This window comes from Amblyomma americanum, chromosome 7, assembly GCF_052857255.1.
Source record: "Amblyomma americanum isolate KBUSLIRL-KWMA chromosome 7, ASM5285725v1, whole genome shotgun sequence".
Classification (NCBI taxonomy): Eukaryota; Metazoa; Arthropoda; class Arachnida; order Ixodida; family Ixodidae; genus Amblyomma; species Amblyomma americanum.
This window is the reverse complement of record NC_135503.1, coordinates 4,159,457-4,185,770: the sequence shown is the minus strand read 5'-3', so window position 1 is coordinate 4,185,770 and position 26,314 is coordinate 4,159,457. Positions and strand designations below refer to the sequence as shown.

General features: G+C 45.8%; 1 protein-coding gene across 1 annotated transcript in view; it reads right to left on the bottom strand.

Annotated features, from left to right (window-relative positions):
• LOC144098297 (uncharacterized) overlaps nucleotides 1-26,314 on the bottom strand; it is a 39,471-nt gene that overhangs the window by 2,396 nt on the left and 10,761 nt on the right. The window contains exons 4-18 of the mRNA XM_077630816.1: nucleotides 22,908-22,985; nucleotides 20,332-20,389; nucleotides 19,886-19,947; nucleotides 19,770-19,820; nucleotides 13,788-13,813; nucleotides 13,434-13,473; nucleotides 13,032-13,232; nucleotides 11,647-11,712; nucleotides 10,874-10,960; nucleotides 10,106-10,171; nucleotides 7,929-8,078; nucleotides 5,477-5,905; nucleotides 4,349-4,478; nucleotides 1,466-1,641; nucleotides 149-247 (exon numbers count right to left, since the gene is read on the bottom strand). Coding sequence (XP_077486942.1) covers nucleotides 149-247; nucleotides 1,466-1,641; nucleotides 4,349-4,478; nucleotides 5,477-5,905; nucleotides 7,929-8,078; nucleotides 10,106-10,171; nucleotides 10,874-10,960; nucleotides 11,647-11,712; nucleotides 13,032-13,232; nucleotides 13,434-13,473; nucleotides 13,788-13,813; nucleotides 19,770-19,820; nucleotides 19,886-19,947; nucleotides 20,332-20,389; nucleotides 22,908-22,985 — 1,719 coding nt within the window. The remainder of the gene's footprint in view (nucleotides 1-148; nucleotides 248-1,465; nucleotides 1,642-4,348; nucleotides 4,479-5,476; nucleotides 5,906-7,928; nucleotides 8,079-10,105; nucleotides 10,172-10,873; nucleotides 10,961-11,646; nucleotides 11,713-13,031; nucleotides 13,233-13,433; nucleotides 13,474-13,787; nucleotides 13,814-19,769; nucleotides 19,821-19,885; nucleotides 19,948-20,331; nucleotides 20,390-22,907; nucleotides 22,986-26,314) is intronic.

Below are 26,314 nucleotides of genomic sequence, written 5' to 3'. Positions count from 1 at the left end.
CGAAAAGCAATATGGGGAATTGTGTGCTGCCATAAAACTGACCACCATATCCCCCATGCACAAAAAGGGGTGGGTGGGGGGAGATGGAAACTTCAAAGAAGAGCTTGCTGAAAACACTTTTCAGCCAAGGAGACGACACAGTGCTCACCTTTCGAATGGTGACAGTAAAAAGCTTTTCACATCCCGTGCAGTGTGTGACTTGTGAATCATCTGCCCACTTTCTGCCATGATGCTTGGCATTGTCCATCTGCACAGAACAGCACTGCTGCTGCAATTGGGGATGCTCAAGCTTGAAATAAAGCTGCTTGGTGCATAGCTGTGCTGGTGGCTGCGAAAATGCACACCGACACTGGGCACACTCCAGTTCCCCTGAAGTAGACAGTATAGTTCAAACTATAACTGCTTTAAATATTACTACCTCTCACCCACACTGCAGAAATAAGGCATCTTGAAAAAACCCCACTGCAGTGTGCACCAGAGCTGGCTTTGATGTCCAAAACAATGTTTTCATATATATTTGAACCTAGTCAAGAAGGGACAATTTGAACCACAAAAATAATTTGAACTATGAATTCTACACATTGTTTACTAAAGCTCAAACACTGTAAACATCAGCAATTTGTTTATTTCCACATTTAGTGATGGCTCCAAAATTTAGACCTGCTCTTAGTGCTGGCAGGTCTGTTATCTGAGCCTTTGTTAATATTTTTATCTTATTTATTTATTTACAAATACTGCAGGCCGTCCTCGAGCCCATGCAGGAGTGGATACAAGGGAGACAAGTATATGCACAAGTAAACACAGAAAAAACAATTTCATCATTACCTTCAGGCAATTTTAACTGCTTTGTCAAAATCAACTACAGAAGGTTATTGTTTCTCTCATGAAGTCCTTGCAACTTCCTAGGCTGACCAACAGATGAGCCAAGGAAAGGACCAACTGCAGTTCTGCGACCTTTTATGTGCCTGTGCCAATACTACATAACTGTGTGATAAGGTGGCTGAACATTATCACACTATGTATTTCTTAGTAGGCTGCAGGTGAACACTGAATATATTATATATATATAACGTAAATAGAATGCACACAAATAATTTACGCATGAATGGTGCTCAGTTGTAAGGATAAATTTAATTAGTAAAGAAATGTGAAGAACCCTACTCATTAATAAAATCATTGGGGCAAACACTGTAGTACTTTCTTTTTCGACCCAGGGAGAAGAGCAACAGTCTGTGAAACTCTACGCCTAACATAGTCCGTGTGGCAGCAGATGGCACCAAGTAGGTACTTTTGTACTTTTAGTTAATTGCATTTTTTCTACTCGGTGAGAAATTTGCTCCTTTTTGCACTATTTACAAGGCGCTTTATGCACACATTTTCAATGCAGAAGACAACTCGAGCCATGACCAAGACCGCAAAAGGAGGGGTGTCTGAGGTGCCTTGGTGGCATGCTCATGTGATGTACCTGCAGTAGCTGGTTCTCACGGCCCAACTCATGCAGGGCAGCTAAGGAGTCGTCCAGGCGGCGCCTCAGATCAGCGGCATTGGTTCTCAGCGTCTCAGCCTCAGACTCGCTCCGCAAGCACCGGTCCAGCAAGGCCCTTCGCTCATCGAGTGCATTGTCCAACTTGGCCTCCAGCTCTGCGCACACCAAGAGACTTGTTCAATGCAGAAACCCCACAGGTGGCCAACAGATGGGACATTTGTATAAGCAGTAACTCCCTTGCACGGTAAGCAATCTGCAACTGCACTCATCAATCCACATGTATGCTTTGATTCAGTGATTGAAGAAAGACAGGAATCCCCTTTCTACACTTTAATTTATTGCAAGTGCTGCCATCAGCCAATATAGACCTTCCCAATAAGGGGCATCACCATACAACTTGCTGGACTGCTATATGTGCACCTGATCCTGACGCGGTGAAAGTGGCAGTGGAACTGGTTTGCAACAGTCCAGAGAGGAGGCATTTCGACATCCCACCGCCCAATGGAAAGTGCATATATGCAAACAGAAGACAGTTCATAGAGTAAAAAACGCATAGAAGACGAGGTTTCCACTGGGGCAGGCACATGCTGGCAACCAGATAATGTTATGAAAAATTGACCCCCTGATTTATCCGATTCCACTAGCTTCGACTTAGGTGCACTAGCACATTTGCCCTTGTTTAGGGGCGATCAGTTGGACCGATGCAGAGGAAATGCAAAACCATTTACTGCAGTGTCTACTGCCACACGTCACTGCTTTCCTTCAGCAATTTCAGCTGCCCGTCTCAGACGCATTTAACATGCTTGCCGAGTAAATCTTAGTTTCTCCTCTCTCCTGCAAGTAAAGAAGAGGATTTCCCTCTCTCTACCTTGGCAAGTGGAGAGCGGGAAACACCACCTGCCACAGTTGGCAAGTGTAGACTTCACCCGGACAAAACAGTATTTCTGCTAGTGACCCATCTAATGATAGCGCACTAGAAGGGTGTGCAGCTGTGCTGCCTCGAGGCATGCAGTGCAAGCAGTAAGCACTAAGCAGAAAAATTCATGGGGCATTCAATATAGTTATAAGCCTAACATAGAAGCTAAAGACTCAGGACCAAGTGCAGATAATTATTTTTCAACCAAACTTTTCGGAACATCAACACATTTCACACATTGGTTTAAAGCTCTTTGATCCTTGAGGAGAAGGAACCTTTGTTGCATGCCTGTACGAAGTTATCAACAGCCTATTAAGGCTCACCATTATCAAGAAAACAGTACTGTCAGTGGTGCTCCTTCAGATGTCAAATAGAGAGCAGGCACAGGAGGCAAGGTCCAGACAGTAGGGCGAGTTGTCGGCGGCTTCGAAGCCGCAAGCCTGGCACTTTTCTTTGGTGCCTCAATATTTGTTTATAATAGCCCATCAGGCATAACAAACCATCAGGCATGATAGGCACAGGAATCAATGTTTTGTTTGGTAGGTATAACGAAGGAACAGAACACTTTGGGCACCCAATATGAAAACAACCTGGAGGTGCCCAAACGTCCATGCAGATTTGCTATTATGGGCACATTACTAATTCTCAGTTTGTTAGCCGCCTGAACTATCAAGCACCTAGAGGTCAGAACCATGTCCCACTCTGTGCCACATTTTCTTAGTGTTGACTTATTCAACTAGTCAAACAGTTAATGGGTTGTCTTCCAAAGGCCGCCTGTCATGCTTAGATAAAACTGCCCATCATTTGACAGTCACACTAACAGCACACACTCTCTGCACACATTCCTAATGCACTCATAAATACTTGTTGGTGTTGGTCTGGCTTTCACTTTTCATTGAAAGCTCAAACAGGGCGCAGTGCCTGACACTCTTTTACTTCAGCCACGACCACCAAGGGACCTTCAACATTGTGCAAAGCGACAGTGAATGCTAGAGAAAACCATGTGCCCTGTAGTCATTACCTATGCTCCTATAGAGGGATGATGCAATATGCATACATTTCATCACTACCTTTCAACAGCGTCGAACTTAGGCATAGCACTTACTGAATGCCACCTCCTAACAAAGACCAATCCACCAGTGCTCGCTTTGTCAGCACATTTCAGCGGGCTACACTTACTGCAGCGGATGTCCACTCCACTGGTACTTTTCAGCAAGTGAAACCCAAGTTTGGAGCTTCCCTTGTTGCCACTTTCCAGTTACTGATAGTGTGATATCTTACTTACATGCATTAATACAGCAGAATTTCGATGATACGATCCCAGTTGATAAGAATTTCGGGATGATACGAATTTGTAAAATGCCCTGGCCAGAGTGCATTGTGTGCAATGCGCATAAATTTGGATGTTACAATGAGTACAGGAATGAGTACATTTTCCTTTCCCAAGTTTCTTGGTCCATGAGCTATAGTTATACTGTGCTGCCACTGCTTTTCCACGGCAAACCAACTGTACATGAATGTAAATAATGAACAAAAGAATGGAAAGTTTTCATTTTAAGTGCAGAAAAAAAGGGCAGGGACAGAGAAGAAGACTGTGACAAAACTGAAGGATTTATTGAAAAAACAAAAACTTATTACACACACAACTGCGCTGATATTACTTAAAATGAAATAATGAACCAAGGCTGAATTGCAAAACAGTATCACTGCCACCATCAGGCCATAATGCAAAATCTTCTCATGCAGTGATACACACTGGACAGGCCATTTCAGCGGAAAGCTCCAGTAAAAACATGTTTTGCTGTATTGAGGCACTGCGCCAAACTCCACTATGTGAAGGTCAGCGCTAGCGCCAACAATGGTCTTCCAAGAACATGGCCCCAATGATAAACATTCTGCTTGCAGAGACCAGATCAGAATGTCCAGTGAGAGGCACTGACACGCACCCAGCTTGTCCCCTTGGGCAGCATCCAGCTGTGTTTGGGCGGCCTGGCGGTTGGCTTGCTCAGATGCCAGCTGCTCCCGCAAGGCTTCCAAGGCAGCTTCCTGTCGTGCACAGCGCTGCTGCTCTGCCTCCTGCGGGACAGAGTTATAAGCTGCCTGGTGGAAAAGATGTGTGCACACAGGAACTTGAGCTAAGCTTTCACTGAGCACTGTCCCAGAGATCAAGGTGCAGCACATTTGCAGCTGCTGATTTGAAAAGGCGCAATGATGAATGTGCGTGCTACACTGAATAAAATGTTCAAATGATAGCAACTCTTGTCAGTCTAACCTTACGTGCACCTTGCACTAAGCGATTCAGCATACAAGTGAAGGGAGAAGAGGTGCTCGCTATAGCATACATGATGGAAGACAACAGCTACCGAAACCAAGCAGCATAAGGAATGTCCTTTTCTTTTTTAATTTCTAGTTTTTCGTCAAAGGAGATAATCAAAGAAGAAGAAAAAACAACCACATGCCGCCGGTGCGATCCAAAACCATGTCCTCCAAATTTCGCGTCCGGTGCTCTACCAACTGAGCTACTGCAACGGCTGTCCGATGTCCTGCTTTCGGGGATATTTATGCGCTGCGTAAGTGAACTTCGAGAATGTTCACCAGAGCCACCCTCGTCCATAGCGACGGACGCAATATGTCCTGTATTACTGTGAGTGCCACGTAGGAACATGGTCTAATGGTGAGGGCGGCAGCTGTGCAAGAACCCTCTTATGCTACCTATGGCATCAAGGCTGCCAGATTCAAGGCCCTCGTTAGACTATTAAGCATATAAGTGAAGAGAAAAGAGACACTCATTATGGCGTACATGATGGAAGCCATTAGCCACCGAAACCAAGAAGCATAGGGGGTGTCCTTTTTTTTTAATTTGTAGTTTTTCATGAATAAGAGATTAATAAAAGCAGAAGAAAAACAACCACATGCCACTGGTGGGATCCAAACCCACGAACCTGCGAAACACTTATAACAACAACGACACTTCTTACCTTGACTCTACATAAATTATGTCATCATATAGCTCACTAGTGAGCAAATAGTGTGCCAGCATGCAATAGTGTGCCAGCATGCGCACACGCACGCACCAGTTCCGAGCATGCGTGAGCAGCCCTGTTGAGTGCTCTTGTGAGGTCTGCCTGGAGGCCCTGCAGGGCCTGCTGGTGGTCAGAGGCCTGGCGGTCACACTTTTGCTGAACCTCGGCTAGCTGCATCTCGAGCGCAGAGCGACCAGCCTCGTGCGCTGCATGGCTCTTGCGCAGCTGCTCGGCCTCCAGCTCCAGAGCTGCCCGGTCGGCCTCAAGCGCCACTTGGCTATTGCGCAGGTTGCCCACCTCAAGCTCAAGCGCAGACAGCTGGTCAGCCAGGCGGCCCTTGGCCTGGTGAAGAGCCTGCACAGCCTGCGCCAGCTCCACCTTCTCGGCACGACCGGCCACCAGTTCCTCACGGCTGGCCTGTGCTTCCCGCTGGCTGGTGGCCAGCTGCTCCCGACAGAGGGCCAGCTCAGACTCGCACGCCTGCAGCAGGGCCAGCAGTGCAACAAACTAAGTTCTTGCACATGCGTACAGTGAGACATGGTGCGGTGGGGAGGATAAATACGCATATGCCATATACAACTCATGGCTGGCAATACATGTGGTCTTACCACACCACCAATAATAATGCCTAAGATATCCAAACAGACATTCAAAGCAATACCTGTGCCAGAAAGCCACAAACATATTTGCAATCTCTTTAAATATCCTGGACAACAGATGAGTACGGCTGCATGCCATTTATATGCTTAGGCAACAGCTTCCAACTCACACAACATTTAGAGCAAAACAGGTTTGAGCTAACTAGTCATTAATGATTTCTTCAAGACCATGCTGCGCAGCAAACTAAGGACGACAGACTGAAAAAACAAGCACAGGACAAAGTAGAGTGGGAAATCATGGAAACATTTTGCACTGTAAAGGCTGAGAATGCATGCATCAGCATCCCTTTAGCTGCATCAGTGAACCAAGAAATAAATATTTTACACAGACATCCGTCACAACATATCAAAGCTCGAATATGAAAAAGCACTGATCATGGAGCAGCAAGCCCCCAGGAACAATAAAATCAGTTGGTAGTCAATGTCTTTCACGTCGGCTCATTCCTCCAGTCTGTCGTGCTCAGTTTTTGAACTACTGGGCCTTGGAGAAATCAGAAGTCAGTTAAAACAATAATGAAGAAAAAAAAATCCTGCAAGCTTTTTCCTCAAAACATAACTATACCTGACTGGTTTCAAACGGTATCAACCACCCTGGACTGTTTTGAAATATAAACCAGCAGAGCCCATCTGGCTAGGCTACTTAGAATGCAGAGCTTGATTTCAACAGCTTCCAACTGAAGAAAGAGCAAAATATATAAGAATTTTAAAGGCACCTTGAGAAGCTGCTTGTGTCATCAGTAAGGTATGCAAGTATCACATAGTGTCAGATAAGCCATTATGTTTTGAGTTGAAATGTTGAATTCCAGGCAGTGCACACAATCTACATTTCAGCAGTGCTCTCAAATGTATTTCCCAATGAATATTCACATCAACTGCAACTGCTAAAGAAAGTGTTGCATACGAAATGTAGAACAACGACGACAAATATAGAGCTACTGCTTCTGACCCGGCCTCTCACCCCGCTGCTTCATCTATAACCTTGTGCAACAGTCTTCGTTGCTGGCGCTTCCCACGTCTCAATAAACCACCCTAGTGGAGGGCTCTGGATAATTTCAACCAGCTGGGGTTCTTTAATGCGCACTGACATTGTGCAATACACAGGCCTCTAGCGAAATCGATCAAATCCGCGTACTATTTCAGGTCAGCAGTATAGCGCCATAACCACTGAGCCACTGCAGTGGCTTAAGGGGGGATGTGGCTTTTGGATTTGAAATCTTTATTTTTTCTTGTAATGAAATGAAATATGACATGCTTAATGGAAATTCCACTGAATGCTTAAATACAAAATTTGACTGAAATATCTTGAGTAGTTATGACATTATATATATTTATATGCTTCACTGCTATACCAAACTTGCAGAAAGCCTGGCGTGACAACAATACAAAGTAAAACCTGCAGGCACTCTTACGTTTCACTGAAAGGAATGGTTGGTGCTCTGAAATTCTCCAAACATTTTTAGCAGCCTGATATTTATCTACACAATGTTATATCCATGCTTGCATAATGCACTCATTATCGTCATAATAGTTAGTGACAGAATAAAAAAATTAAGAGTAATTAAAAAAACATAGGACCATCACAGAATAAATTTATAAATTTATAAACACAATGCAACAAACCGCATGAAAATCTGTGAAGCCATCATCGCGCTAAGCTTTCTGCAAGCAGGGCAGTCAGGTCATAAAACGCCTTTGAGAAAATCAGTATTTTCACATACATTTCGGCCAGTTTTTTGCTACATATGGCCACAAAAACATTTTTTAGTCACTTCTGGTTTGTTTTTGGGGAACATTTTTTGAGATGTGATTCAAAAGACCATATAGATACGAAATCTGAAGCCCACCTTCAGCTGTGCAACCAGCCGTGCTGCCTGTTCCGCATGGCTCTCTGCCTGGGTGCGATACTCAGCAAGCTGTGTCTGCGATGTCTGTGCAGAGTCGCGAAGAGCTGCCTCGAGTGCAGACAGTTGGCTACGCAGGTCATCCACCTCAGTCTGAAAGGCCACATCACTCAATGGAGGCAATGAACAACCAGCGGAGCCCAGCAGCCAAAATACTGAAAGGATCTGCACACTGCCTCAGAGTCCAACACAACTTTTGTGGGCCCCCTACAGAGACCATAACTACATTTATGACAATTTCAGAATTGTGCTTGCTGTTGGGCTAGTTGATTCAAAAGAAATTTGAATGGCACGAGGGACAGAAAGATGGGCGTTCTTTCTGTCTTCGTTCCCTTGTACAATTCAAATTTATTACAGCAGTTTCCCCAAGTTTTTCTTTTCAAACATGTGACATGCTACCATTGAAGCTTCTGTTGCATCATTATGGTGTTTTTATCGTTAAAATAATATGCCAATGGCAAATTTCTTTGCGCTAGGGGACATAGCACTTTCGTGAGCATTGTTGAAGAGTATGACATGAAAATGTGTAGCTGGACAAGCACACAAAGCATTGCATTTGCTGAAATGAGTGTGCTCCCTGGAGCATCCTACATTCCAGCATGTTGACAGAAAAAGGAAACTGTTGTAGGCCAAGAAATGGCACCTTTGCTTAAAGGGCCACAGAAAGGGGTGTTTGAGCTTGGCTTTAAAATGCTAGCACTATGTAGAGTACAGGCCACCGAGCGTCCATGCCGCGTACGAGGCCTCAAAAGTGAGCGGGAAATTTACAATACATTTGTAAAAACTCCCGGTTTTGCACCTTGCGCTGACGCGCGGTGCCAGGCATTCGCATGAAAACCTAGCAGGTGACGTCACGTTTTGCAAATGACGTCAGCAGCCGGAGGTTATCGTTAATTCACAGCGCCAAATTCTTTCAGACGTCATGTGCTACCGCGGCTGCTGCCACTCCGCGCGCTCCGTAGCTGGCGGAGGTAGGGGGGAGGCCGAGTGTGTGGGGCCGGCGCAGGAGCGCCGCCGTTTTGGCGCGTGAGAGGAGAGGGAAAGGCGCGAAGATGCAGAAGTTCAAATTTTGCCTGCGTATAACTCAAGTTCCACAAAACGCATTAAAATAATCCTTGCTAGGGGATAATTATGAACTGTCATCTTTTAACATCCCAGACATATTGCACCTTTATTGAGACCCCCTTTCTGAGTCCCTTTAAGAGTGGTTTACATCTTAAACTTGCTTCAAGTGTGTCTACGTAATCGTGATGGAGACACTTCTTAGTGTTATGTGAAACACAATGAATCATGAAATAATGCTGTATTGACCAGATGTCGCTGCCTGATCCAAGCAACTCAATGCAGTTCATTTAGCCTAGTCTAAACTTGTGCATTGCAATAGGTCAATTGAGAACTCGTCTTAAGCACTGAAAACTGCAGACCATGTAGCGACTGGCAAAAACACTGGCATAAAACTCATGGATAACAGTGAGCAAAAATGGAACAAACAGCAGTTGAAACTAAACTGAACAAAAAAGCCACGTTAGCTAAGGTGAAGTTTCTGTTCTTCAATGGCATAATACAGTCATAAAAGACAAATATGAAAAGCCATAAGCTCCATTTTGGATGCAAGCGAACTGCTTAGTATTGTGTTTGTACCTGGGTGGACTTACTATACAAAGTCACAGACTGCAGTGTATGAGTGCATGGCTAATAGCAATGAGATTTTCACACATTAGGATGGTGAAACTGTGCTCAGAAAAAAGGCTAAATCTGCAACTAAATATGTCGTAGACAAATCATGGTTGAAAATAAATTTCTGATCCTTTTCACATCACCATCTAACAATAAAAACTGCTTCTAAAATGATGATGCCAAAGATATCAGAAGGTTCGGCGCTCAACGCAAGGCCTATGCCACACATTATTTGCCTGAGTCGCTTTGGGAAGTTAAACCCCCGCAAACTAAACTAAACATTATTTGCAAGCTGATTAAGAGTGCTTGACAACAGGCATGTACAGCTGCAAGCTGTTTACGTATATGCTGTGGCAACAATTCCAAGAGAGGGCACCATTTGACACAGCATTCGGGACAAAGTGAATGACAGACAAGTGCAGGGATCATGTGCTAAGCGTCACCTGGCGGGCTTGTATCTCGGACCCACTACGCTGTCGCTCCAGTGCCAGCGCTGCCTCCAGCTCCTCCTGGAATGCCCACCGCACAGTCAGAGCCAGGGAGGTGCTCAGAGCCACTCCCTTTTTTTTGAGTGGATAATAAAACATAAAGTGTCCCATAAAAAACTGGAGGGGACACTTAAGCTCTCCCTTAAGGGTACGATGCAAAAGTGTTAATGAGTTAAGGCCCATTAATGCAGAATTGGTAATTCTGGACTTTGCATTCATAGGTACCTGGGAGTCCTCACACCTCTACTGGTGCAGTGGTGCAGTAGTGGGCCAGTGCCCTAAGATGGCAGATGATGCTACCGGTGGGGCTTGCACGACCTAGGCGGCTCACTTACGTTTGCTTCTTTAGGGATTTTTTTAGGAATTTACGCTCACAGTCAATGACATCAACAATGATGCCGGCTTTTCTGTGACACGGGATCCTTAACACTCTCATGCTAACAATGCTAAACATCCTCCTTTATATGTCTGACCTGATTTCTTCAGAGATAGAAGATGACTGTCTGAAAAGCTCCAAGAAAGAACACTACTCAGAAATTTCATACATGGTCCAACAGATGCTATGCTAAAAATGCTTAAAACTGTTTAAGAGCACACAGCACTAGCCGGAAAAAGCATGCAATAGCAATGCCTAGATGTGTCAATAGGATGGATCTATCCAAAGCACTACCATTCTTTGCACAGAAAAAGAAAAAAAAAAACAGAGACCACATTGATGCCTACAGCTCGTGATGTAGCAGCATCCAGGCCTTGTTTGGCAACCTCCAAGGACGTTGTTAGCGATGCACGTTGAGTGCGAACAGCCTCCACCTGTACACCCAGTCAAAAAGCCACGGTTGACATCACTCTCAACCACCCCAGCATCACAGATACAGCAAGATGTATGCCTCTTATAAAGCCCATTCTCTGCATTTAGCTATTGTGTGTTTGTTTGTCTGAAGCTTGCTTTGTGGCAAGCTGTTGTGACACACACACGCATGCACCAATAGCATCCTTTAGCAAATTAGATTCACTCCTTTTCCAATACATGCTTAAAAGCCCATGTGACCAAGTAACCCAATCAAGCATCAATAGGCCAGCAGTCTAGACCAATGTTTTTTTTTTTTTCTGTTAGATTTAAGTCTGCATGTGCAAGAGCAAAATTTTTAAGAAATAAAAGTAAATTTGGGCTCTGAAGCATAGCTGCTATTTCTCCTTCCTGAGTTTTTTCTCATTCTTTTTCCATTCTTCATGGCTTCAGCTCCATTCTTGAAAACAAAATGCTGTCTTAAGCCACTTTCCTTGCACAAAAAGAGAAACGCATGTTCACTGCTCAAAATGAAAATTGGTCACTAATAAGTGGCCGAGTATCTGAAGCACCCCACACCATGGCAGTTTAGTGTGCCAAAGGTGCCGCACACCCGTGCACGGTGGCACTGCAGAGACCAGGAGGAGAAGGGGAGCTTTCCAGGGAAGAGGGTGGGGCAGTGGTGGCAGCTTGTGCCACCCGCACTGACCTCGTCCAGCAGCCGTCGCCTCTCTGCCTCACTCCTCTCCAGGGCCTCTCGATGCTGGGCTTCCCTCTGCACAGACACAGCAGACACCCTCTCACCTGCTGGCTGCCAGGGGCTGCACCTCCTTCATTACTGCCAGAGGTAACACCTCAGGTGATGACTTTGGACGGGCACCTGAGGTATTTACCACTACTGCCCACAATGCTAAACATGGCATTTTTTTGGAAAATACCCTCCTGCGACTCTCCTGCTTATTAAATCCTGCAGGTCTGGTGGCAGTGGGCCACAGAAGATGAAAAACAATGCTGTTGCAAGTCACATGCAGTCATGCAAGGGCTCCACACTGCTACGACATTTCCACACCTTTTCTTCCTGCCTCCCTTGCGCAAGAAGTGCTCACGTTTCACAAGCTTGACGTGATAACACATATGCACTAAACGCCTGCCTTGCCTGGCACTCCACTCATTCTGCCCGATGACGTAGGCATTGGGACTTTTTGGTTTTCATTGTTGAAAAATTCGGCGGAATTTTTCTGGTTTTTGTTTCAGAACCCCACATTCATTTTTTTTACAAATATTTTTTGCTGCAGATGAATCCCTGACCTTTTTTTTGGTGATGAAATGCAGCATCTCAGTACGGTAAAATATGTTCATCTCAGCTTTTTTGCCGGCTCAGGCACTCAATTTATAAATAATTATTGCATAAATGGCCGCATTCAAAGCTGCGCTTGTTCAAGGGCATGTTATTGCCATTAGAAAAAGTAATGGTAGTGAAATGAGTCAACTGGCAAACGAGACTTTAAGTGGATTTTGGCTTCTAAAGGCGGGATATCATGCTAGTGCTGACATAATGCACTAGGTTGAGCACGAGGACAATGGGGCATCGCATGGTTTGCGTGCTGATTGCAGCGATGGAGCTGTTGCTTAAGCAACAGTCACAGTAGCCTTTCTGACATTTATGCATGGTTTTGCATTGGTGTCCCCATATGCAGTGGAGGAACCTTCTTAATGAACCAGGTGGCCTAGGGCATTAATGAGAGCGAACAGCGCTACGCTAACATACGACGCTTGGCGAGGAGGTATGCAGAGACATGTAAGGTAGTGAAGCAATGCCTCAAAAAGTACGACTGTGCTGCTTACTTCAAAGGTACCAGAATCTCACCATGCCCCTGGCTGGTGTACATGATTAATTTCCTCATTTGATTGGGCAACTGCTACTTAGTATCAAGCTGGCTGTGACATCCATGCCATGGATACTGACCTTTTTAGGTTAAAACCGAATTTCGGAAATGAATTCGGCATACTTTTTTCCAGTATTTTTTTTTTTTTTCATTTTAAACCAAAAAGTCCAACCTCTACCTATGACAAATGCACAGACGAGGTACATGCCTTGTCTGTGCGGATCCGAGCTTCAGCTAGTCGTCGGTCAGCCTCTTCTAACTTCAGCTGAAGCGTCTGCTTCTCAGCCGTGAGGGTAGCCAGTGCTGCTGCCCGTGTGTTTTCTTCCTTGCTAGTGTCTGTGGGCACCAGGCACATAGGAGGTGGTTCAGCCATTGCTGCCTGCACCTGGGCATCCTGCCGGTGTACCTTCTGCATTGCAGACATGAACTGTGACTGCTCCTGGTTGCATGTATGAGGCCTTTGCCCAACTGCTGCACAAATCATAGCACCTCAGCTGTCACAACGCTCATAAGCGCACAAGCCACCAGCAAAATTCTAATCCCAGAAGATTTCGCTGTCACCAAAGCTAGCTAGCAAGGGCAGAAACAAAAAACAAACATGACAGCTCACCTGCTGCGTCGCCACAGGAATTTCTGTCACAGTCTGTACACTGCAACACATCAGTGGAATGGTGTCAGGATGCAGGAACAGAAATGACCCCTTTCAGGCACTACATATCTTCACCACACAAATACTTGCTTGCCCTGGATGCTCTGTACACTAACTCATTCACAGTGTGTGAGTAGGCTACTTGAAGCTAGTACACATAGGCTGAGCAGCTTTATCACCACACACCGCATAGGGTAAATCCTCTAATCCTGTTCAGCCCAGAATCAACACACAGCTACGCTACATTTTTTCTGGATGATATAAAGAAACGCTTCAAAAAATATACCACAGTAGAAACAGACTTGTTGCACAAACCTCTGTGACAGCTTTTCCAGGACTTCCTGAAAGGAGAAAATGAAAGGCTATTTAAGGACTCGTCCCAGTGGCTCTGTAGTCAGGGCGCTTGGCTACTGAGCTGGAGTTCCCTGGTTCGAACCCGGCCGCAGCGGCCGCGTTTCGTTTCGATGGAGGCAAAATGAAAAAAGGCGCCCGTTTAAAGATACCCAGGTGGTAGAAATAATCCCACAGCCCTTCACTACGGCACCTCTTTCTTCCCTTCGTCTCTCACTCCCTCTTTTATCCCTTCCCTTATGGTGTGGTTCCAGTGTCCACAGAGATGTGAGACAATTACTGTGCCATTTCCTTTTCCAAAACCAATTTCCAATTTTCATTTTCAATTTACTGAAAGAGACAAATTGGAGTATACATACACTTAGATGAAGATGTAATTGAGCACATTGTCAAAGGTATGTCCAGCTAATAAAACATAAATTTCGCTTGCTAATTGAGAGCTTCAATTTGGAAGATGACACAAGTTCATAAAGCATCAAAGTTTACAAACGTACTTGAAAGAATCAAATGTAGTGCTTGATCACATTAGTTTCATTCAGGCATTAACAAAAAAAGCTAACACTCACAAATGGCACACAGAGTACGCAATAAATACTCTATAACTGGTTTTCCTTAAGCTCAATAACTGCATTAGATTTTATTTTACTCAAAAGTGGCAGGATACAGGTTTGCAGCTGGAGATCACCTGGACCACTTTAAGTCTTAACACGCACAGAATCAGAGAATTGGTGCTCCGAGATTTTCCTTTCTTCCAGATGAGATAACATCAAGTTCACAGGTCTGTACTCAACATACTAAGCTGCAAAACCACAGTGGCCCGTTTATAACTGACAATGGAAGCGAAGATAAAACAGAAGCTCAACAAAACTGCTCATCAATCCCTAGCCACCACATGACCATTCAGCACAGAAACTGCCAGGGCTGCAAATTGCAGCATCACATGCAGTGCAAGAGCAGTACCAGTTTGGCTTTGCTGATTGCAATTTGTCTTTCCTTTTTGTGTTTACTGCAATTATACGTTAAAAATACCTCAAAAGCTACCACTGCAAGATTTATGTAGTATGTACACGTAACACCAGTTTTTACAGATTTGCTTCTGGGCTGCACAGTGCGCCTTAGAAACAGTGTTGCGGCGTTACCGAAAAAAAAAAAACTAACTAAATACGATACTCGTTCTGCTGAAAAAAAAGGAATGCGTTACCGTCCTACGTTAGCTACAAAAAAATGTAACGCGTTATCGCTACCATTACCGAAAAAAAATACCTCATGTTACTTTTTCGTAACTCCATGGCCATAAATTTTAATTAGTGCGTCTTCGCTGCAAGAACTTACAATAACAAAGCTCATATTTCATGTTTAACTTTTTTTATAAACCTCATATTTCGCATAAAACTTCTAGCCTAAACAACGATTTTACCCGAAATCCTGATTTAATGAGAATACTTTGTACAAATGTGCAAAACCTTAGCAATGTTACAGTGGCCTAAAGTTGCCTATAGAGTTACATGTGTAGTGCCCCACGCGGCTGGCAGTGTGCCTGATACCGAAAGAGATGAAGTGTTCCCAGCACGCGCCGGTGAGAACGCTCGGGACCTTGGCCAGGGCTGGACGCTGCCGCCACCGCTCCGCTGCTATCCCTTCTCCGGCAGCCCTCATTAAATGTGGCCACAGTCGCCTTCCTGGGCGACCTCCACACATGGGCGACATCCACACATGTGATGGCTTGCAACTCTGTGGCACATGGTGAACCCATTTTCTGAATGTGAAATTTCTGAATGTGACATTAAACACAAAGTGACATTTCATCAATTCTAACTTCACAAAGCAAACATACTGCACTCTCAACAAATTTACAGTAATTCTGAAAAATGTGATGTTCCAAAATGCTCGGCATGCTTCCACTCTTTAGAGTGTTGTGTGTGAGCGGTTTGGGAAGGGGATGTAGCTCACGGCAAGTGTGTGAATGTGTGTTCGTGCACGTGTTTCGTGTTTTATGGCTATTCTGCTTTCTGGCAGGCAACAAGGGTCGTCGAGAGCACCTGTAGATTTTGTTTATTTGCAACATCACTTTCGGCACTTTTTTTTTTTTCTGAAAAAGAGGTGGAGGGGGGTCAATTGGAATAAAAAAGTAACTAGTAACGTGACACCTTACGTTACCGAAAAATGTTAACATCAGTACGTTACACGTTACAGTTCCAAAACGGTAATGAGCATGTTACTAAGTTACTGAAAAAAGTAAAGCGTTACTGGTAACACCGTTTCTTGTAACGCGTTACCGCCAACACTGCTTAGAAGTTAGGAGAACATTCCTCCTTCCACTTGAGGACTTTGAATTGCCAGAGGTGCTGTCACAGCTCTGACACAATGTTGAACCAGGGAAGGTTCGTACCAGGGAAGGTTTGGAAAGGATGCTAGAGCAGTAGTGCTTGTATAAAATGGCTACTGTTAATATATAGCAGCACAGGAAAGATGTGCTATTTACACAGCTGTGCAATTACAGCCATGGACAAAAGTTTCCAAGATGCGGGTTTATTCCCGCGCAGTCAAAAAAAGTACATCAATGAAAAGCATAGCATGAGGGGGCATGCGTGCTCCATCTGCAGGAACAAATAATAGCTGACTGGTTAACTAGCCAATGCAAAAATGCAGAAATAGATTTTTTCCATGAATCCATATCCTGTGGAATTTGTTTATGACTGTAACACCGCGTGCATATGCTGCACACAGACATGCATTATGTGTGTTTGGACACAAGGCTTACCTTGTGTCCTAATGCACTCTGTTCAAAGAAGGACCCAAGTTTTGTGTGCTACCACTCATAATAGGCATTCCCTGCATTTTGTCGCCGTGTCTGTTTGTATAAAGCCTGCTGTGTGGCATGTTGCTGAGCTGCCCACCAGGTTGTGGGTAACCTGCTAGGTGTTCCAAGACTTGCCATGTGGCATAAAAGAGACTGCTGATAAGCTAAAGTAGGTCGTGGAGGTTGTTCTCTTCCAGAAACCTGAGCAGGCTCCAGCCCTTAGCATTGTCCGTTAACCACAACGAATGGTGTTCCTCCCTGGTTGCTGCAAGTCCAACTCCCAATAATCGTCGTCTTCTTGAGTCCTGCACTCCTGGGCACGTTCCCCAGAAGGAGGCGAAGATCCATCTCAGTGGCCAGCATGGAGCATTTCGGGCATGTGCTGGGCACTGCATCTTCCTAAGAGCCCCATAAGCTAAGCACGCCACCAACGAGGTAAGGGCCGCCCCAGCCCTTATCCTTACAAGGGATACCTACTCCCTTATATATATGGAGTATAAGAGCAGCACAAAAGGGTTCTCGCACAGCTTCAGCCCTCGCCGTTCGATGACGTTCCAGGTCACACTCGCGGTAATACAGAACGTACTACGTCCGCCGCTATGGACAAGGGTGGCGCCAGTGAACCCTCTAAAGATTCGGTTACTCGAAAAACACAAATACCTCCGAAAGCAGAAGATTGGACAGTTGCCGCCGCAGTTCAGTTGGTAGAGCACTGGACGCGAAATTCAGAGGTCTATGGTTCGGATCCCACCGCCGGCATGATTGTTTTTTCTTCTGCTTTATATTTAATTGTCTTCAAGCAACAGATTAATACTCTCCCATTGATCAGCACCAGAAATTAAAAAAAGAAAAAAGGAACATTCCCCTATACACCTTGGTTTCAGTGGCTGATGGCTTCCATCGTTGTACTCCAACTTCATTAAGTTATAAGGGAGAGGGTAAGTGCACGGGGGAATAGGGGCGCATGTACTCCTTATAGAGGACGGAAAGATGGGAAGCGCGAAGTGGAGATCAAAAGGGAGGTGAGTGAGAGAGGCATTCGTATTTGGGGCTTGATTAGTAGAGGCCTCTGCCTTCCTCTAGTGAACATTTTGAGCATATTGTGTCCAATGCATCTGGACGCATTTCATTATTTTCATATTGAGAGCATGTATCTCCTGAGTGATGCTTAGTGTCTTCGTCACTCGTCTGAGTTGTTTAATAGCTGCGAAGGAGTCCGTGTATATATGGGGTTCTATGTTATTTATACATTCCATAGCATCACAGATAGCGGTGGGTTCCATCACAAGCGGGTCCAGATGATCTGAGATTATTCCCAATGTGTGATTATCTCAGAATGTGTACGGCTAATAGTAGCCGTTCATCAGCCCTTTTCTATGAATGATGCCTCCGTATAACCTATACACGTTCCTGGATCTCTATCAATCACTGTTCCAGTTGTCAGCTCTGATTTATGATGGAGCTTGGTCGTCTTGTTTGTAGTTGATGACGATGGATTTTTATGGCACAAGGGCATCTGTGGCCAAAGAGCGTCATGGCATAAGGTGTTGTCGACGACCCGAGGTGGGGTCAAAGACCCATTTTCCAAGCGTTTCACTCCAGATAAGCCGAGCATCAGGCAGGGGAAAGCTTGTACCAATTGTATCACCGGTGGGGATCGAACTCCGCACCTCCCTCAACCACTTGATCAACTACTTGGCCACCGCTGCGGTTTTGTTCGTAGTTATTGTAGCGTATGTCCACGGAGGGGGGTTCTATCATTTTTGGTGGCTGTGCTATTACCTCCCTGTATGCAGCCCACAGTGCAAACTGCCCACCGTGGCAGTCGGCACTTCAATTAATGACTGGCCATGAGAGGTTGATTGGGAAGAGCAACCTGTCTCACAAGCCACTCCAATGGCATCACAAGGCAGTGGTGCATCACTTAGCTGTTGCACTACCGTGCCAGGAGTGAGGAGTGGTACAAGGGCTCCCAAGGATCTATGAATGCAATGTAGAGAATGACCAAATCAGCATGTATGAGCATTAACCTACTATCGCTATCCGAACAACGTCCGTGTGTGAACAATGAACCCGAACACCAGAACCAAAGTAAAAACCAAATTTCTGCGCACTTAATTCGCATTTGGAAGAACTACGCAAATCGATAATATTTTTTTTTTCCTCTGCTTTGTGTTCCAAGGCACAATGTCGTTTCAATCAATTACTCTCTCTGTGTGAGGTGCACAAAAGATCCTCGGGAGGATTTGTGAACGCGGTGCGTCGACAGTTGTGTTGGACAGCGGAGTGCTGCGTGTGCCAGCCCAGCGTTGCACGTGTGCGCGTGACAAGGGTGTGTGCGAGCCAACGGCGACAAAGAGCGTGGTGAGCACGAGGATCAGAGAGCTGATGTGTCAGAAAACCGAGGTGTAAATGAAGACAACGCAGCGGAGATCGGGTCATTCAAGCATGGAGGTGGCAGCCATCGGACGTTGGGTCCGTGCAGCCGTGACCTCCCTTGGATCACCGACGTAAGCCACCTGTGTCCCTTTCAAGCTTGGAGGTGGCAACCGATGGATTGAGGATCTGTACTGCTTAAACGCACCCTTGGATAGCCTGTTTAAAGCCTCTGGCGTTTCAAGCCGTCGTCGATGGGATCTGGCTACGATTCTCCTGCTGCTGCCATGTTCTTCGGGCTCTTGACGGGAGACCACCGGCGTCTCCCTGTGTTCATCTCCGCCCATACCACCTGGCTCACTTGCGCCGCTTTCTTCGCCAGTGAGGCATCGCACTACAACCACCCGCGTCTGCCCTGTCTGCAAGGCATCCCCACTTCACCTGGGACGCTCAGTACCTGGTGAACTTTCCTTGGTTTTTTTTCATATCGCTCTTTTCCTTTAAATTATAAATATGGCTTCGTTTTGTTTTGTTTTATCTCTTTGTTCTCTTGTACTCTTGTTCCAATCTGCACACGATAGCGTTCCCCTTCGGAAAGTCGGGGACGCGCTACCAATTCCATTCCAGATCCCCTCTGCAAGCTGCCAACAGCACCAAAGAAAGGTTTGCCAAAGTTGGCTTGCACCAAGAACTGGGGCAGTGTACAGGTCACTGCACAGCGTTTTTTTCTTCCATGTCAAAATCTGGAAGCAGCCTTGCGTCCTACTTACTGGCTGTGCCTGCAGCACCTGCTCCAGCTGGGCCCTGAGCTGAGTGGCCTCCTGCAAAAGGCACAGTGGAAATCACATGCAATGAAGCCCTCAGAGATGGTGCTGCCTGTACCTACCATGCGTGCCTGCTGCAAGTCACTTCCCAACTGCTGCCGTGCTAACACCAATTCTGAGGTCACTGCATTCAGAGAAGGAAAGGGAAAAAGAACTGAATGTTGGGACTTGAAAACCTTGATGTTCAGCTTCACCATTTAGGGCAATGACAACTGTACTATTTTGTTCCACGAGCTCAATTATGCGATGGAACAGTACAATTCTGAAAGGTCTCATTATTCGCCCTTTTGGCACACGATTGTTCAGTACAGCTCCTGGACATAGAGGTCTCATTTCAGACAGATATTTACCAAATTCATGTCCATAGCAAAGGTGTACACAACCCTGGAGAAACAAGATGCTGTCTCCCAAACAAACAACAATTGTCACCACCCTGAATGGACGTGCTGACATGGAGGCACCCCAGTTGGGGCCTGCTTAGACACATTCACAGCCCATGACTACATACGCAGTGCCTTGCCCTCTTCAAGAGCTCGAACCTGGGACCTCAGCATCTCAGCCTCCACCTGCAAAATTGTGGCAGATGCATGCTAAGTCAGCAGTACACAACACACACTGCTTTTACAAAGACTCAGGCAAGTTTCTCAAGACAACCTGACTGCCTGCACAAAGAGAGCACAGTTGATCCACAAAGCAGTGCTTGTCCAAAAAATGTGCAAGGGTCGGTCAGAAAGTAAAGCACAATCCATTGTAGGCCGGCAATGGTAGTCACTAGAGAAATGAAATTTTGAAGGTAAAAGCACTGGTCCTTTATACCCTAACCCTAACCCTTACCTAATTTGTTTCCTGTTGTTTCTCATAAGCTACCATGGATCATCAACGTGACACCCTAGCATGCAAATGTGCAGTGATCAAATTCAGCAACATCAATTTGCTGTAAACTGTTGCCAGCCTAAGGGACAACACAGCGAATCGAAGTAACGTGACACCCTAGCATGCAAATGTGCAGTGATCAAATTCAGCAACATCAATTTGCTATAAACTGTTTCCAGCCTAAGGGACAACACAGCGAATCGAAGTAATGTGTTTTAAGGGCTTCAGATGTTTCAGCATGGTCATCGCAGTAACCAAGTCCTTCCACATTAAGGTAAACCGTCAAGCTCAATAAGACCATTGCCGACATGCTTTCTATGCATGTCGACACTGACTATAAGAACTGGGACCAGATCTTGCCTTACGTCACATTCGCCTATAACACTGCTATTCAAGAAACGACACGCTTCATGCCGTTCCGTTTGGTGCACGGTCACGAAGCCACAACTATGCTCGACGCAATGTTACTGCCAGATGTTGCACATCCTTTCGTCGCTGGTGCTGAACAGTTCGTTCAGCATGCTGAGGCCTCCTGCCAGCTAGTTAGACAGCGAACCCGTACCCAGCAAGAAACTGATGCTCACCGCTACAACCTTCATCACCGGTCGGTGTTTCACCACCCTGGCGATCAAGTTTGGGTTTGGACCCCAATCTGCCTGCGGGGTCACTTCGAGAAGCTTCTGTGCCACTACTTCAGCCCCTACGAGGTACTGCAGAAGCTTAGTGACGTTAACTACGAAGTGGTCCCACAAGAGTCTGTTCGCTTTTCCAAGTGGCAAGCGGCATCTGAAATTGTGCACGTCGCCAGGATGAAGCCTTACCATGCCCTGCCATGCCATGCGGTCTCACCCTAGGATTTCTTCGGCCAAGTCCGGCACCACAGACTGTTCCGGCCCCCGTGATTCTGCATCGCCCTGCCGCATCGGGTCGATGCTGTTTTAAAGGGAGAGCAATGCCACACAGTTGTCCATTTACTGGTGCCGCCATGTGGTGCGATAGCTCCCGCTGGTCTTTTGAGTCTTCCTCGGCTCGAGCGTGGGTTGGCTGAGTGTGCCTGCTCTGCTAGCCCTGGTGCGTCCTTCTGCCCTTTCTGCCGGCTCTCGGTGACAATATTAGCTTGTCATTTTAGGATCCAAAATAAGGGCTTTGCACAGTAAAGGGACTAGGTTAGAATAGGTTGTGAAGAAAGGAAATACATGGTAGCTCTCCCTCAGAGTGCACACCTGAACATGCCTCGAGGGAAGGGATGAAAGAGCGAGAAGGAAGAGGGGAAAAAAAAATGAAGGTGTATCACACATTTTATAGCAAAAGCTGCAACAGCTTTGCACAAGCCATTTAGTAGAAGCAATTTAGGGGGTAGAATCGCAGCAGTGTAACCTGTTAGGTGGACACCACAACACAGCGCAACTGAGGTGTCCACTGACCCAGATGTCAGTTAGGTGCCTTTCCTTTCCTAGAAACCAATGGAATCTAAACCCTCTGCTGGCTTTCAAGAAAACATGATACGTAGCTGCCTCAATTTGTACATGGATGCCACCAACATCTCACAGTGCGACTGAAGTGTCCACTGATCCAGTAAGCCAGTTATGCACCTTTCCTTTCCTGAAAACCAACAGAGGGTTTAGGCTGTGAATAAGACAACTTCATGCAAACAGGTCCTGGAGTATGTGAAGTGTGCCGAGGATGCGACTGAAATGCAGACCGCAAGAGGAAGGAGGACAACTATTCACATGAGCATATAGACACCAAAGCAGGCCTGTGAAACATCAAAATGGGCTTGCCACCTTTTGGCCACAATGCCAATCAGCTTTCGCTGATTAATGCACTTAGCCAGTAAGCTTAAATCTAATGCTGTCTTAAAACTAAATGCAGAAACCCCAATGTTATGCATAGCTAGCTGGATAACCGTGCACTTCTACAGATGCAGTCTGTTTCAGAGAACAGTAACACAACGATTGTGCATAATTATATAGTTCAGCAGAAATTAATGCTATTATAAAAAGTTTTTCTGAATGTGTTAAATGCAGATGCAAATTTTGTCTTCATTAGGCGAGTCTATAAAATGCTGGCTTCTACACTAGCTTTCCAAGGTTAAAGGCAGAGGTTTGCAGAGTCTACAGTGCCCCAAAGAAATTATCCTTCTACCATTCTACTAGGTGGTATACACAGAATTGTAATGTTTTTCAAAATATGGAAATCAAAAATTCTTACGGTGTCACCCTTGTTGAGAATAGCTCCATGCAACCGGGACACCTCCGTCCGCAACTCCTCTGAGCAGGAACGTTCCTCCTGCAATCAGACACTAGTGTTCAGTCGAGCTTGCTGCTGGGCTAGTTGATGCATGCTGCACGTTCAAAATTTTTCGACACAACAGGGACACAATGAAAAGATGAGCACTTGTGAGCAATGTACCTCGTCTTTTCATCCTGCCTCTGTCAACATCATCATCAACCTGACTACACCCACTGTAGGACAAAGGCCTCCCCCATATCTCTCCAATTGACTCTGTTCTGCGCCAGCTGCGGCCACCTTATCCCCACAAACATCTCTATCTTATCCGGCCACCTAACTTTCTGCCGCACCCTGCTATGCCTGCCTTCTCTTAGCATCCAGTCCGTTACCCTTAATGACTATCAGTTACCTTGCCGTCACATTACATGCCCTGCCCAAGCCCATTTCTTCCACTTGATTTCCACTAGGATGTCATTAACCTGCGTTTGTCCCCTCACCCGCTCTGACCGCTTCCAGTTTCTTAATATTATACCTATCATTTTCCTTTTCATAGCTCGCTGCATTGCCCTCAATTAAAGTCGAACCCTTTTCATTAGCCTCCACATTTCTGCCTCGTAGGTGAGTACTGGTAAGATACATATACTTTTCTCTTGAGGGATATTGGTAAACTGCCTTTCATGACCCGAGAGAACTTGCCAAATGCATTCCACCTCATTCTTATTCTTCTGGTTATTTCACTCTAGCCTTCTTTCACTCCCATCTTCTTCCTTTCCTTCCAGCCCAGTTCGGGTGCACCCTTTCCTTTCTTCAAAAACGAATTTTTTTCACTCTCGTGATCCGGATCTGTGGTCACTACCTGCCCTAAGTAGAAGTATTCCCTTATCACTTCCAGCACCTCGCTACCGATTGTAATCTGCTGTTCCCTTCCGAGACTGTTGAACATTACTTTGGTTTTCTGCATATTAATTTTTAGACCCACTGTACTGCTCTGGCTCTCTAACTCAATGATCATGTTTTACAGTTCTTCTGGTGAGTGACTTAGCAAGGCAATGTCATCAGCGAATCGCAGATTATTTTGGTATTCTTCATTAACTGTTATCTCCAACTTTTCACAATTCAGGCCTCTGAATACTTCATGTAAATGGGTGATGAATATCATTGGCGAGAACGTGATTCCCTGCCTAACACCCTTTCTTACTGGAACTTTGCTGACTTTACGGAGACTTTGGTATCTGTACACCCGCTATAGATATCTTCCAGTACATATTATTATACAAGGCTATCCTACACCCTGATTCCGCAATGGCTGCTAGACTGCTGAAGTTTCGACCGAGTCAAATGCTTTCTCGTGATCTATAAAGGCTATATATAGGGGTTGGTTACTCTCTGCACGTTTTCTCTACCACCTGATTGATAGTGTGAATATGATCTATTGTGGAATATTCTTTACAAAAGCCTGCCTGATCATTTTGTTGATTAAAGTCTAAGGTTGGCCTCACTCTATAGTGATTACCTCAGTAAATACCTTATAGGCAACGGACAGTAAGCTGAGCAGTATGCAATTTTTCAAGTCCTCGATGTCTCCTTTCTTCTGGATTAAAATGATATCGGAGTTCTTCCAGGCTTCCTGTATGCTCAAGGTCATAAGGCATCACGTATACAGTATGGCTACTTTTCCCAGCAAAATCCCGCCACCGTTCTTACACAGATCTGCTGTTACCTGAACTTCACCAGTTGCTTCCCCCTTTTCATTGCCCCTAAAGCTTTCATTACTTTCTATTTTGTTACTGGCGGGATGCCCCAGTGCTACACACTACTGCATCTCTCATTAATGTCCTGATTACACTGACTACTGTATAGATTTGCACAGAACGCTCAGCTACATTAACTACCTTATCCATATTGCTGATCGCACTGCCCTCTCTCTTAATGAATACATCTTATTTTTGCCTATGCCTAGTTTTCTCTTCACTGCTTTTAGGTTGCTTCCGTTCTTTACAGCATGCTCGATTTTCTCAATATTGTCACGAAGTGGTGACTGCAATCCGGAGAGCAGAAAGACAGTGAAAATGGCATCTAAACAAAACTCTTTATTTGGGCTGACGTGCGCCCACAATGGACTGAATCGCTTAGTGGCGGCGTAGCAACAAGCGTGCTCAGCGGTCGTCGAACAGAATACCCGCTGCTCTCGGCTGTGCTCAATTTAAAGCTGATAGTGAACTTTCAAGATAAAGCGTGCAAAGTTACTACAACATTCTGGAACAATGCAGAATCGGCTCTGCCTGGATGCAATCAATCGACATATATCGGTTGTGTCTTGCATTGCAAACTGTGGAAACCTGTTTCCCCCCTCCATTTCGACGCGGCCCATCTTCGCCGGCGGTCACACAGCACTGGCTGGGCGAGGAGGGAAGTCTCCCTCATGGAGGAAAGGGAACGGCGACGGGAGCGCGACCTCGTAGGTTACGCGGAATTCTGTGGGACCGGAAAGAGTATCTTCGGGATCCGGCCAGCGTCACGAGCGGTTGCAGCCGCACGCTCTCGTCAACTTCCGCGGCAGGCGCACGGGGATCCGTTGTGCCTTGCCGTTGGACTTCTGGTTCCGGGCAGCGAAGCGAGTGCAGCAAACGCGCGTTCTGGTCGCCTTCCCCAGCAAATGCTAGGGAATGGCTTTGCCCCAAGAATGCGGCGCGCACGGGAAAACCTGGCCGCCATTATCGGCGCATACAAACGTTCGCCGCCGATACCTCCGAAGTCGCGCCCCTGCCCCAGCTGTTAAGTCGGAAGTCCTTACGCTGCCTTCTACTTCCGAGGAATGCCTCGTTGATGTTTTGTAGCTAGCTGGCCCACACTGCGTATTAATTACAACTGTAATAAATAGCATATGAGTGTTAACGCTTGGTCATCCCCTCCCTTTGTTCCCTCGGGCACGAACCCCTCCGCGGTTAGCGAACGGGAACGCTGTATCCGCAGAGTGGCAGTGCGGGCAGGGCGGAAGGCTGTCCCCCGCCGTATTTCCACAAAACAAAGCGATAAAGCAGAGTGCCGGCAGCTTTGAAGAACAAACAAACACTACAAATATTCGCGCCATTACTCCCCTCTCAAAGAAGCGTTGACCCAATGCTTCAAAACATAAGGAGACTAGAAACAAAATGGATTGTGCAAAATAAACACCGAGTGTGGAAACACAGCGTCCATAATTTTTAGTGTGCATAATAGGGCTTTACATGGACGACATGGACAACTTCTGGTCGTACATGGTGTAGCTGGGACGCAGTCATTTCATCAGGGACGACTTCATAGTCCAGTTCATCTAGCCGACAAAGAACCTTGTACGGGCCAAAATAGTGGCGCAAAAGCTTTTCACTCAATCCGTTGCGGCGAAT